General features: G+C 43.6%; 1 protein-coding gene and 1 long non-coding RNA gene across 9 annotated transcripts in view; one reads left to right on the forward strand and one right to left on the reverse strand.

Annotated features, from left to right (window-relative positions):
* The window catches only part of LOC132240965 (uncharacterized), a 121,876-nt gene that overhangs the window by 60,441 nt on the left and 49,091 nt on the right, over positions 1-12,344 (forward strand). For both annotated transcript variants that reach the window (XR_009454433.1, XR_009454432.1), the window contains exon 2: positions 2,907-3,018. This is a non-coding gene — a long non-coding RNA (uncharacterized LOC132240965). The remainder of the gene's footprint in view (positions 1-2,906; positions 3,019-12,344) is intronic.
* The window catches only part of IRAG1 (inositol 1,4,5-triphosphate receptor associated 1), a 111,641-nt gene that overhangs the window by 24,102 nt on the left and 75,195 nt on the right, over positions 1-12,344 (reverse strand). For all 7 annotated transcript variants that reach the window (XM_059708881.1, XM_059708880.1, XM_059708882.1 and 4 more), the window contains 6 exons: positions 11,357-11,387; positions 9,918-10,058; positions 9,328-9,459; positions 5,975-6,116; positions 2,936-2,985; positions 2,036-2,143 (listed from right to left, as the gene is read on the reverse strand). In XM_059708881.1, coding sequence (XP_059564864.1) covers positions 2,036-2,143; positions 2,936-2,985; positions 5,975-6,116; positions 9,328-9,459; positions 9,918-10,058; positions 11,357-11,387 — 604 coding nt within the window. The remainder of the gene's footprint in view (positions 1-2,035; positions 2,144-2,935; positions 2,986-5,974; positions 6,117-9,327; positions 9,460-9,917; positions 10,059-11,356; positions 11,388-12,344) is intronic.

Consider the following 12,344-nt stretch of genomic DNA (forward strand, 5'->3'; position numbering starts at 1 on the left):
AGTTAACGAGCTCCTTAATGAGCTCCTTAACGAGCTCCTTAACGAGCTCGGTCTCCGAATGAATTAAACTCGTAAGTCAAGGCCCCACTGTAGTACGCTGCGGTAAAAAAGAAGGAACTCTTGCCATTTGTAACAGCATGGATGGAACTGGAGAGCATTATGCTGAGTAAAGTAAGCCAGTCAGAGAAAGATAAATACCACATGATCTCACTCATTTGTGGAATATAGAGAACAACATAGACTGATGAACAGGGACAGATCCAAAGACAGAGAAACAGTGATCAGACTATCAATCCCCAGAGGGAAAGTAGGGGAGGGTGGGGGTAAAGGGAAGAGATCAACTAAAGGACTTGTATGCGTGCATATAAGCCAAACCAATGGACACGGACAACAGGGGGATGAGAGCATGAGTTGGGGGGGGAGAGAAATTGGGGGTTAATGGGGGGATGAGGACACATTTGTAATACCTTAACCAATAAAGAAATTAAAGATTTAAAAAAAAAGCATCATGCTAAGCGAAATCCGGTTGGAGAAAGATAAATATCCTATGATCTCACTCATTTGTGGAATATAATGAACAACATAAACTGATGAACCAAAATAGAGCCAGGGGATAAAAATATACTAGAATATAATAGAAGTAATCCTGTTATTTGAAGATTTTTAATATTTCCTACAACTGTTATGATATCATACTATGTTAGTACCGTTTTAATAATATTATTATACTTAAAATCCTTTCATTCTTGAAATATTAATGTTTATTGCATGTAATATTATATGTAAGATCATTTTTCTTGATTAATTGGTGTTTATTGCATGTAACATTATATTTAAAATCATTTTTCTTGAGATATTAATGTTTATTTCATGGAACATTATTATATTTAAAGTCATTTTTCTTGAAATAAAAAAAAACCTGAAAAAAAAGAAGTTAAAAATCACCTGTGGTTTTATCCTTGCATATAGATAACCATTCTTAATAGTTTTACATACATGCTTCCAGAATTTTCTTTCTACACCTAGAAAACCACTTTTAAAAACTACAAAACAGAATTATACTGTATATACTGTTTTTGTATATATTGTATTTAACTCCTTTTTACTACTTTGAAAATTTTTTCATGTCAATAAATACAGGGTGAGGGAAAAGTAGGTTTATAGTTGTTCATATGGAAAATAATACAATAATTAATAAACAATAATATAACACTCAACTCTTGTAAACCTACTTTTGCCCCACTCTGTATTTATATTCTAATCATCATTTTTAGCAACTGCATATAGAAACCCCTTGTAGGGATGTCATAATTTATTTAACCAATCTCTTATTAATGGACATTTGAGTAGTCTCCATCTTTTCATTGTTATAAACAATATTGCAAAGAATCAAGACAGAATAACATTGGGTTTAAGAATTCAAGCTTAGGAAAAAGTGAGGCAAAGAGAGATGAAATAGCTTGCCTAATGTCACAAGCTAAAAAGGGGAAATCATAGTTGGAACTCAGATCTGGTGTTATTTTGAAGTCCAAACTCTAAAACACTGTGACATTCTTTAGCCAGTTCTGGAAAAAAAATTTTCCTACCCCCAATTTTTTATATGCCAAAATTGCAACTTTGTAAAATTTGACTGTGTTTGAAAGTGACTAAAAGTATAAAAAATTTAAAATAAAATGAATTGTGGGTTTTGTTAAAAGAATACATGCTCTAGAATCAGAGCCTATGGTTCAAAGCTCAGCTCTACCACTATACAATGCAGCTAGGGTGTTGAAGCCCATTGCAGAGTGGGACAAAATCGTACCCACCTTGGATGGTGTGGTTTAAGCATGAAAAAGGATACCACTTACTATCTTCTTCTCAGGGCAGTGGAAGACATGGAGCCTCATCTATATTGGGCTTTTTAAGCCCATAGCCCAGAATCTGTGCTGGGAATGAACTCACCTTATTGACTTTGCCCACACCTAGGTCACCCACATAGTAGTGAGTCTGAGGGAGAGGTCAAATAGGGTCAGCAGGCAAACATGTTCATACTCACCAGGGCAGGTAAGGAGGGGATGGGTGATGAGCTTGGAGGCTGATTGGACACGTTCAGGGCATTAAACTTGGGAACCACGGCAACGCTGACCCTCCGGCGGGGCATGTTCTATACAAAGAGAAGTGACCAGGCTCACTGTCATGAAGGGAGCAGCACCCACTGTTCAGAAAGGCCCTGACTGTACCTACTCATTCCTACTGCTGTAATAACATTCACTGGATAGTTTTGCTTTGGGGTAATGGTGGTGGTGGGAGTTGGTATGGAGAGAGTAACCAAAGTTGACACAACTTTTCTGTTAGTGGTGAGTGATGTCTCAGCATGTTTCTATTTTAGGTTATTAAATCCTGACGAAATTAAACAAAAATGATCCCCAGTGTCTGTGTAACATCCTTGATAGTGTATGAAAACTATAACAATACCAAGGTTTATGCATCATTTCATGTTCATTTAAGGGATGGTATAGTCAGGAAGACTATGAGCAAGAGAAGGCTGGAGGATGAGCTAAAAACTGTAGGGAGCCAAATTAGAGACTCTGTCCAGAGCAGGGGTGGGCAAACTTTTTGACTCAAGGGCCACAATGGGTTCTTAAACTGGACCGGAGGGCCGGAACAAAAGCATGGATGGAGTGTTTGTGTGAACTAATATAAATTCAAAGTAAACATCATTACATAAAAGGGTACGGTCTTTTTTTTATTTTAGTTTTATTCATTTCAAACGGGCCGCATCCGGCCCGCGGGCCATAGTTTGCCCACGGCTGGTCCAGAGGTTCTCCACCCCATCCACCACCACCACCCCCCACCACCGCCCCCGTGGGTCCAGGAATGAAGGATCTCCTGGGTGACTGTAGAAACTTCTGTTGTACTTCCTCCAGGAGCCCTGGTACCCCTTGAACATGCATACCTTTCCCAGAGAGAGGGACATGGACCGCGCTGTGCGAGGGACCCCGTCTTCTGCAACAGGAGGGAACAGAGAGGAGAACTCAGGTAAGTTTTTCAGAGTTGCCTCCAGCAGGGAACAGATAGTTAGAAACTAAACCATGGCATCTATGGGCCAGAGGCCTCATGGTCATGCTCCTCTCAGATGCTCTGCATATTGCATCACCACTTCTGTAATGGCCTGTACTTTGGGAGCAGGCACTTTTCCTATGAGAAAGGAGAAAGTATTTTTTCCTACTAGAGCTCAGGGCAAAACAGACGAACTTCCTTGATTTCTTTCTCTGCTGTTTGGTGATTGTGTTTTTCTTGTCTGAAGATGCAGACCTTGGAAAGTCTATGGTAGGCTCAGAGTCACCTCTGCCATGGGTGTTGAGGGCCTCATCTCAGATTGTGTGCAAGCGCAAAGCCCAGCGCCCAGATAACTGAGGCTGACTCCGGTCGCAAGGAGGCTGCAGGGTCAGCTTGGTTTCAGTTCTCTTTTCTTTTCTTGTATCTGAGTACTTCAATTTCTTTTCTTGTAGATTCAGCTATTCTTTTAGGCTAATGTTTGCTTTATCTTTTTCCAGCAAAAAGTATTTGTGGTTAAAGGGTTTGAAGTGTCCTAGTCAGCCAAAATAGCAGAACCAGAAAATATTCTTTATATATGAAGAGTTCATACAAATTAATAAAATACTAATCTTATAAGTGAGCAAAAGTTATAATTAGAGAATTTATGAAAGTGGAAATACAAATGTCCAGGGAACATTTGAAAAGGTCAAAAAATACAAATTAAAACTATGAGATGAAATACAATTTTGACCCATCAAAGTCAAAAATATTTTTTAATGGAAAGGGCAAAAAGTGTCAACAGCAAAATGAATGGAGCATTATTGTAACTCATTACATGGAATATCAATGGGTTATTTGAAAATAATTTGCTTTAAGAGCCTGACAAGTATGTTTTTCCCATAATATTTACACTTCTAAAATCTATCTTAAGAAAAAAACCCAAAATGCAGACAATCAGCATATTTCATATTTAGGAAAAAAAATAGGCGTCATATTTTTCTTTTAAATGTGTATCACTTCTCTTGAAATCAGAGGTATTTTTATTTCACTGTAGTCTTTAGAGTCTCAGGCAAAGACAAAGATTGCCAGAAATCATGTAAAGGCTTACAAACAAACACTGTATATTAGGGAATGGTCATAGAGTATCTGATGGACACACCTGTTGGGTGGGTGCTGGCCCCTCTGTAGGGCCAAGCTGAGGTATAGCTTGAAAAAACAGTGGAGTGGGAACAAATGTCTGAAACCTTATTCACCATTCAAGACTCAGCTACCTGCTCCCTTCTTACTGTAGGCAATTTCTCACCACCCCCCAGACTGAAGGGGGGGCTATGCAGTATGTTTCCCATGGAAGTCTGCTTACTTCTGTCACAGCACTAGCTACTCTGCCCTGCTCTCCTCACAGGTTTGGGAGCTTCTTTTGGTCAGGACTGTGTGCCCTTTTCCTCTCTATCACGTGGGCACACCAAAGGTGCTAATAAACGTCTGTAGAATGAATGGGTACCTGCTCATTTCATAAACCTTGGCTAAGTTGGTCCACAGGGGACACGGCACCTGCACGAGAGCCAGGTACTAGGATTTCTTTGATGGCGACTTCCCCAACTTCCAGCACTGACAGGGAGTGTTTTGTTAGAGGCCCAGGCGCATGTGGGTCAGGAACCTCGCTGCCAAGATCCAGAGCAGACATTCTGGAGCTGGGAAGCATCAGTGATATTCCCCAGGAAACTTGTGAAACCTCCTGTTTATAAAGGTTTCTCCATCTGTTGTAGTTTCTGTACTTACCCTCCTCCCACTCTTGGTAACACGGATGTTTGCATTCCACGGGGATTCCTGTCCCTAAAATGTCTGTTTTCTCCCACTGACACCCCCGGCATCAGCCAGAGCCTAAACCCTGGCAGCCTAAGGAGACTTTCTGTCCCAAAACACTGTCCTCCTGCACTGCTGAGGAGCCTCCTAACCCGTCTCCATGCCTCAGCGTCTGCCCTTCCCTCAAGCATTACCCACCCTCAAGTCAGATAGATCTTCTCAAAATATAGTCTAACAATGTCGGGTGATGTCAACTCACCAGTGACTCCTTTATTGCCTCAAGGACAAAGGCCTGGCATGTGGCCCTGATCTACCAAGTCTCACCCTCAGCCTGTCATTATCATACCTCAACCCTGCAACCACACACCTCTGTACATGCTGTTAATATCACCAGGATGTATTTCTCCCTTTTGCCTGAATAACTCCTGTTTTTGCTTTAAAATACTGCCTAGACACCATCCTTTTGTAAAACTTTCCTTGACTACCTCAGGCTGCCCCCTTCCTCTGTGCTCCTATAGCAATTTTACAGAACCTTTTTAAAAAGAGTATGTCTTTAAAACATTTGTCTTGCTCACGAGTCTGCTATTCATCTCAGCAGTATCTCCCTTAGCCAGGCTCTCACTCCCTCTTCACTACCCAGACTTCATCTTCCACCTGGGCTGTTGTAATAGCAGCTTCGTGGCATTCCCTGTCTCTGGTTTTGCCCAGGAATGTACTGGCCTTACCATAGTCAGAGGGAACCTTCTAAACTCTGCATATGATCATGTCATTTCCCTGACTCAGATCTTTGGTTGGATCCCTAAAGCTTTCCAAGGTAAAGTCTAAAGTGTGTGTTGCCTGAAGAGGGCCCCAAAGCACAAAGGGTCTGGGGTCTGTCCTTTCACAAAGTGGAGGGAGCGCTCACAAACCATGGGCTTCAAGTCAGAGTTAGCCGCTCTGGTTCACTGTGTCACAGTTGCTTTGAGGCCATTCATGTTTGGCCCCTGTGGAACAGCTGCTGCGAAGCCCTTGTGGGCAGCATTTGGCAGGGGCAGTGAACCTTGCTCAATCTGAAATGGGTCCTGGGGCAGCCCTGTTAGATGCAATCCCAGCCTGGAGACATCAGGGACCCACATTGCAAGCCCAAGAGGAGGGCAGGACTCTGGTTCCTTACCAGAGGGGCCGCAGCTGCGGCTTGAATTCTGATTCGCCAGTTTTTTAAATTCCATGAGCTCTGCATGGTCTTTCTCATACGTCCTCTTCAGGTTCTCCACATACTGCATCATCACCTCTGTTGCCTTTGACATGCGCTTTTCCTGCAGGGAAGGAGAGCGTGGACACACGGGCATTTGGGGTAAAGGCTCATCAGCCCTGGTTTGCACTGAATGAGGCTTTGGGCTGGGTGAATCAAAAGGATACAGGGACTAATTAGACATGACCCTGCCCTCCAAGAGTTTGCTGCCCACCATGTAAGCTGAGACAGGGTTGCAGGCACCTGCACTCAGAGAACAAGAACAAGCACAGCCATAAAGCTTCAGGTGATGGCAAGTGGAAGAGAATCATCTCTGCTCACAGAGAATGGGTCAAGGAGCTTCATGGAGATGGAGTGAAGTAGCTATAGGGTATAGGCAGCAGCTGGGCATTTAGACATGGACATCAGGGACAATGAGCATTCAGGACAGGGAACTCTAAGAGCAAGGGTACAGAGACAGGAAACCATAGGCCTTGTATCTGAATAAAGGATTTACCCTCCAAACAGGAGTCCTTTGGAGAGCGAAAGGGAGTGCTATTGAGAATTATGCTGAGATCAAAGACCTAAATATAAGACCTGAAACAATAAATTACATAGAAGAAAACATAGGTACTAAACTTATGGATGTTGGTATTAGAGAGGATATTATAAATTTGATCCCAAAGGCAAGGGAAGCAAAAGCAAAAATAAATGAATGAGACTCTATCAAACTAAAAAGCTTCTGCACAGCAAAAGAAACCATCAGCAAAACTAAAAGGCAACCAGCCGAACAGAAGTGATACCTCCAATAAGAGGCTAATATCCAAAATATATAGAGTATACATACAACTCAACAACAACAAAAATATAATCTAATAAAAAAAAAATGGGTAGAAGACCTGAACAGATACTTCTCCCAAGAAGGCATACAAAATGGCCATCAGATGTATGAAAAGATGTTCAACTTCACTTGCTATAAAAGAAATGCAAATCAAAACCACAATGAAATACCATCTCACACCTGTTAGAATAGTTATTATTAACAAGACAAAAATAATAAGTGTTAGAGAGGTTGTGGAGAAAAAGGAACCCTTATTCACTTCTGGTGGGAATGTGAACTGGTACAGCCACTATGGAAAACAATATGGAGGTTCCTTTCTTAATTTATTTTGGGATTCCAAAATAAATTAAGAATAGAGCTACCATATGACCTGGCAATACCTCTTCTGGACATCTACGTGAAAATTTTGAAAACATTTACTTGTAAATGTTTATATGTACCTCTATATTCACTGCAGCATTATTCATGGTGGTTAAAACATGGAAACAACTTAAGTCTCCCTCAGTAGGTGATTGGATAAAGAAGATGTGGAATATACATACAATGGAATACTGCTCAGCCATAAGAAAAGACGAAATACGGTCATTCACTACAAGATGTATGGATCTTGAGAATATCATGCTAACTGAAATAAGTCAGACAAAAACCAAACAAACAAGAACCATATGATTTCACTCATATGTGGGATATAAAACGGAAAGCAATAAATTAACAAAACCAAATGAACACTCATAAATACAGATATTAGTATGGTGGTTACCAGAGGGAACGGAGTAGAGGGAGGTAGAAGAAGGTAAAGGGGGTCAAATATATGGTGACAGAAGAAGATTTGACTTTGGGTGGTGAGCACACAATGCAATATTCAGATGATGTGATATAGAATTGTACCCTTGAATCATATAATCTTATTAACTAATGTCACCCCAATACATTTAATAAAAAATTTTTAAAAGAATTATGCTGGGACAATAGGCAAATACTAGGACTGTCTGGAAAACTAGGGATGTACAGGTCATCCCACTTATGTAGGAATCAGCAAGCAGTTGGGTTTGTTCACAGTAAAGGCAGTTAGGGCTGGGTTATGAAGGGCCTTGTCTTAAAGTAAGGGAATGACATAATCAGGCCACCAGTGGAAATTAGACTGACGGAGTGGGACTGGTGGCAGTAAGGTGTGCCTACAGTCTGGGGGAACTAGAGAGAGAGGTGAGGACTGACTCGGAAGCTAGGGATAGGAAGCCATTTGGAGATAGGTAAAGACTGAAGTAAGCAACACACGTGGGCCTAGAAACATGTTTGGGAGAGCTGTACAGATCAGAAAGATTTTTGTCTGCTTATACTCCTTGGATCCCCCGGAGTGCCTAGCCCAGGGCCTGCCTAAACCACAGAGGGACATGCTCAGCGACCATGCCCTGGAAAAGTTCCCTATATCCGTGAGCTGAGACCAGCCACTTCCTTTGAGCTCTTCCTTTGTGGCTGCTCCCAGCTGGATTGACTTCCTGGGTACTGCTGCTGAGTCAGGAGCTTTTTCCCCTGGAAGACAGAGGGGTGGGACAGCCAGTGTCTTGTCCTTTCTTTGTTCTACAAGCACTGCCCCAGGAACACCCTGCTGACGCAGTCAGTGCAACAGGACATGGGTCCACGGTCATAGCAGCAGTGACAACAACATCCAGGGGTTTTACGAGTATGTCAGCAACCCTATATGGCAGCAACGCAGATACTACCAACAGCCACGTTATGTTGGAGAAGCTGAAGCACAGAGAGCTCAGTTACTGGCCCAAGGCCACACAGTGAACCCTGGTGGAGGCAAGATCAGACCTCAGGCAGCCTGATCCTACACACCATCCGGGATCAGGGCAGTGCTCTGTGTGCTTCAGGACTGCCATGTGGCTGAGAGGGAGCCCACCTGGGGCCCCAGCTCTGCCACTACTCCTGCTGTTACTTCTCTGAGACTTTATGTCTTCATCAGGGGATAAGGATATTTACTTTACAGGGTTGCTTGGGAGGGGGCGAGGGGGGGGGGATTAAATGAAAGAGCCATTTTTCCTAAAGCATGTTCTGCCAAATACTACTTCCATGGGAGCTGAGTAGGTATATTTTATGAGACAAATAAAAGGAGTGGTGGTGGTTCTTCATATTAGGGAAATATAGAGGTAAACTTAAGCAGGCTTCTTCACTATAAGACTTCTTAAAGGCTTGATTATTGCACTATGCATTAGAAATCTCCAAGAAAAGGGAGTTTGTATGTGCCCACAGAAAGCTTTTACAAGGAGCACTTGAGGGTTTAGTGGTCCACCAAGAAACTCTGAAAAAAGACCACAATAATGTACATAGGCTGCCTGGCACAGAGGAAGCCATCAATCAGTGGTATTTGTAGTTGTCACTGCTTATATTATTGCTTTAGTTACTGCGGGCAGAGCAGAGCCAGTCAGCAGGGCTGGGAGCTAGCGAGGCTCACCTGGCGGACGGCCCCCACCATCTCAGCCCGGCTGGAGAGGCGGGCAGCCAGGCGGTGCAGGACAGCGATGTCCTCCAGCAGCTTCTGGTAGGTCTCCCGGTGCTCACAGTGGTGCCAGAGTGAAGCTGAAGACTGAGGAATGAGAAGGAAATCATCCGGGGTCCTCACAGGAAGAGCCCTGGTCCCCGTCCTGCCTGAGAGGAGGGGCCTCTACAGGGCCGGGGCTATAGCTTCCTCTGGGGACTGGAGATGCCCCATGTGGACACTCTATACTTGGCTGGCCTAAGAGAAGGGAATCACATCTGGGTCTCTGGCTCCCAAGCAGCTCCCTTTGTCATCCCAGGTCACCCAGCCCCCTCCTGAGAAGATAGCAAGGGTTCAGTGGCCTTACCCAGAGCCCTGAGGTCACCAGTCCTTCAGGATCTCTGCCTCAGCTCCTCTCAGCATTCTGAGGAAGACTGTCTGGCTTAGGGCTTTGGCCTGATTTCTCATTTCAGGAAACTACTTGGTGACTAAGAAAAGCAGGGTACCCAGCATGGCCCTTGAAGATAGTCTAACTCCAAGGATTCCCAGTCAGGCTCCACAATTACCATAATGGAAGCTTTGAAGTTTTCCAGTTCCTTCTCAGTGTCCTCTTCTGTCAGGTTGCGTTCCCTTTCAGCCTGGTTAATTCTAGATTCCAGGGTGTAGCTGTCATTTCTAAAGGCCAAGGACAGTTGTACAAACACGTTCTGTTGGGAACAAGAGTGTGGGAGAGGTGCTAGGAGGAGTTATTGCAGGGAACACGGGCGGCTGCAGGTGTGTTTCTCGCATGAGCATTTTACATCAGCTCCTGGACCAGTCACCAAAATAACAGTGCGCATGTGAAACTCTCCCTTATGGCCAACTGCACAAAGAATGGTGAGCTAGTACCCCGAGGTCCATGCTAGGTCCCCCAGGACCAGAGACCAAATGCATTTACTGAGGAATAATAAGAGAATAACGCTTTGCTTTTCCCTGAACTTCAAGAAAATAACATCCTGTATTTGGGTTTAGATAAACTTGGGCCAACACAGCTGATTGTGTAAGCAGTTTGGATTCACGCTAGGATTTATTACATGTGGGTTTTGGAGGTTTCACATGAAACCACTGTAAAGATAATTTGATATGTAAGCCTTGTTGAGTTAAAGTGAACTTCAACCAGTATCTTCCAGATCCTACCCGGAAAGCAGCCATGAGCTGCCAGGAGATGGAGGAAGGCCAGGTATGATTCTGTCAGGAGAAACTTTCTGGAACAAATATTCCATGCCAAAAACGCAGCCTGCATGAATGAACTTTGAAAGGTGTACCGATCAGACATGGAATTCCTGGAGTAACAGGAAACTACTGGGGAGGAGAAGTAGACAGATGGACTACACAGGAAGGAAGCAATGGCTTTCGTTTTACAGCTTTCATTGCCCGGCCTGAGACAAGTGGTAGCAGATTTATACCATTGGGGTAAGAGAACTCCACCTGAGCTTCTGAAGTTCATGTAACAAGGTCCACAGTGAGCAGAAATCTCCAGACAGAGGACTGAAGGCCCTGAACTTACCCCATGATGACGATGATGGCAATATTGAAGCTACTCCTCATTGAGCATCTACTATATGCCAGCAATGCCATGAGTTTTATGCACCTCATTTACTCCCACAAAACCCTCTCTATGGGAACTGTTATATCCCCATATGGATAAAGAGATTAAGACCAGAGAGGTCATTAACTTGTTCAAAGTGAGACAGAGTAGCAGAACCAGGCTTCACCCACAGACTGATTCCAAAGCCTGTGCTGCTTTCGCCTTGCTGAGCACTGATTGTGTCGGCATCCAGCTGAGGCCAGGAGCTGGCCCTTGTAAACCTCTTCACCAGTGTCAGTGGGTGGGGTTCTCAGTCAAGTTTATCAATAATGCTCAATGTTAGATTCTCCATTCCTGGGTTAGCCCCTCAACAAGAGTATAAATAAAACCCAGTCAAACCCAGGCTTCATAATTTCACAAAGCACTGGAGTTACTTACCTCAACTTCCTTTTCAGTGAGCGGAGGGGCACTGTGGAAAAGAAAAGACATGTAAATGAACTTTATCCAATTTATGTTTGAACAACCAACAGACCATGGGTTTCCAGAAACGGAGTAAGCGGAGTTAATAAGACAAGAAAGATTCAGAGTACACTTTGTGTGAGCTCTGTAATCTGAGAGAGATTCTATCCGACATTGGCTCCTCCAGAGGAAGTGTGGTGGAAAATTCTAGATCCTGGGGCAGTCCTCCGTCAGTGCCTCTACCAGTCATGACTTCGGACAGGTTCTTTTAACCTCTCTCTGTTTGCTCATCTGTCAAATGGGAATACTATATCTTACAGGAGTCTTATAAAGAATACATGTATGTATATACATGTGTGTACACGTGTGTATATGTGTGTTCACATATATGATATACACAGAGGTGTATTTATATATACATGTGTGTGTGTGTGCACATATGTATATACATGACATCCACACTCAGGAGGCACTCAGATGTTAGTTCTCACAACTTATTCACAGGCTGGTTTTGACGATTTACTAAGTGCATGTGCTACATACTTTATAGAGTGTACACAATAGTTTTTCAGGACTACCCAGGTCCACAAAGCTTGACCTTCCTCCTGTCTCTGAGGATTATGACAAGGGTGCAAATGAGCCAAAGAATAAAAGGTAGGAAAGAGTGGCCAGAGCTCTTCTTCACAGCTGGACTCGGAGATCCAGCAAGCCGTGTCGTTCTGAGAGGTTCCTCGTCATCGTGTGTGGTTCCCACAGCATGCAGTCCTTTTATCTGCACGCTCACTGTGTTGCTGCTGTCACCACTCTTACTAGTAACTAAAGCTAGCCCTGTTCTGAAACCCAGACAATGTAAATAATGCACAGGCCCTTTCCTGTGCTGGGGTGGGAGGACTGGGAGAGGGCCTATCAGCGTCATAGGACATGGCAACAGAGTGTGCCATTGATAAGACTCTCAGGAAACACAGCT

Source organism: Myotis daubentonii, chromosome 9 (assembly GCF_963259705.1).
Source record: "Myotis daubentonii chromosome 9, mMyoDau2.1, whole genome shotgun sequence".
NCBI lineage: Eukaryota > Metazoa > Chordata > Mammalia > Chiroptera > Vespertilionidae > Myotis > Myotis daubentonii.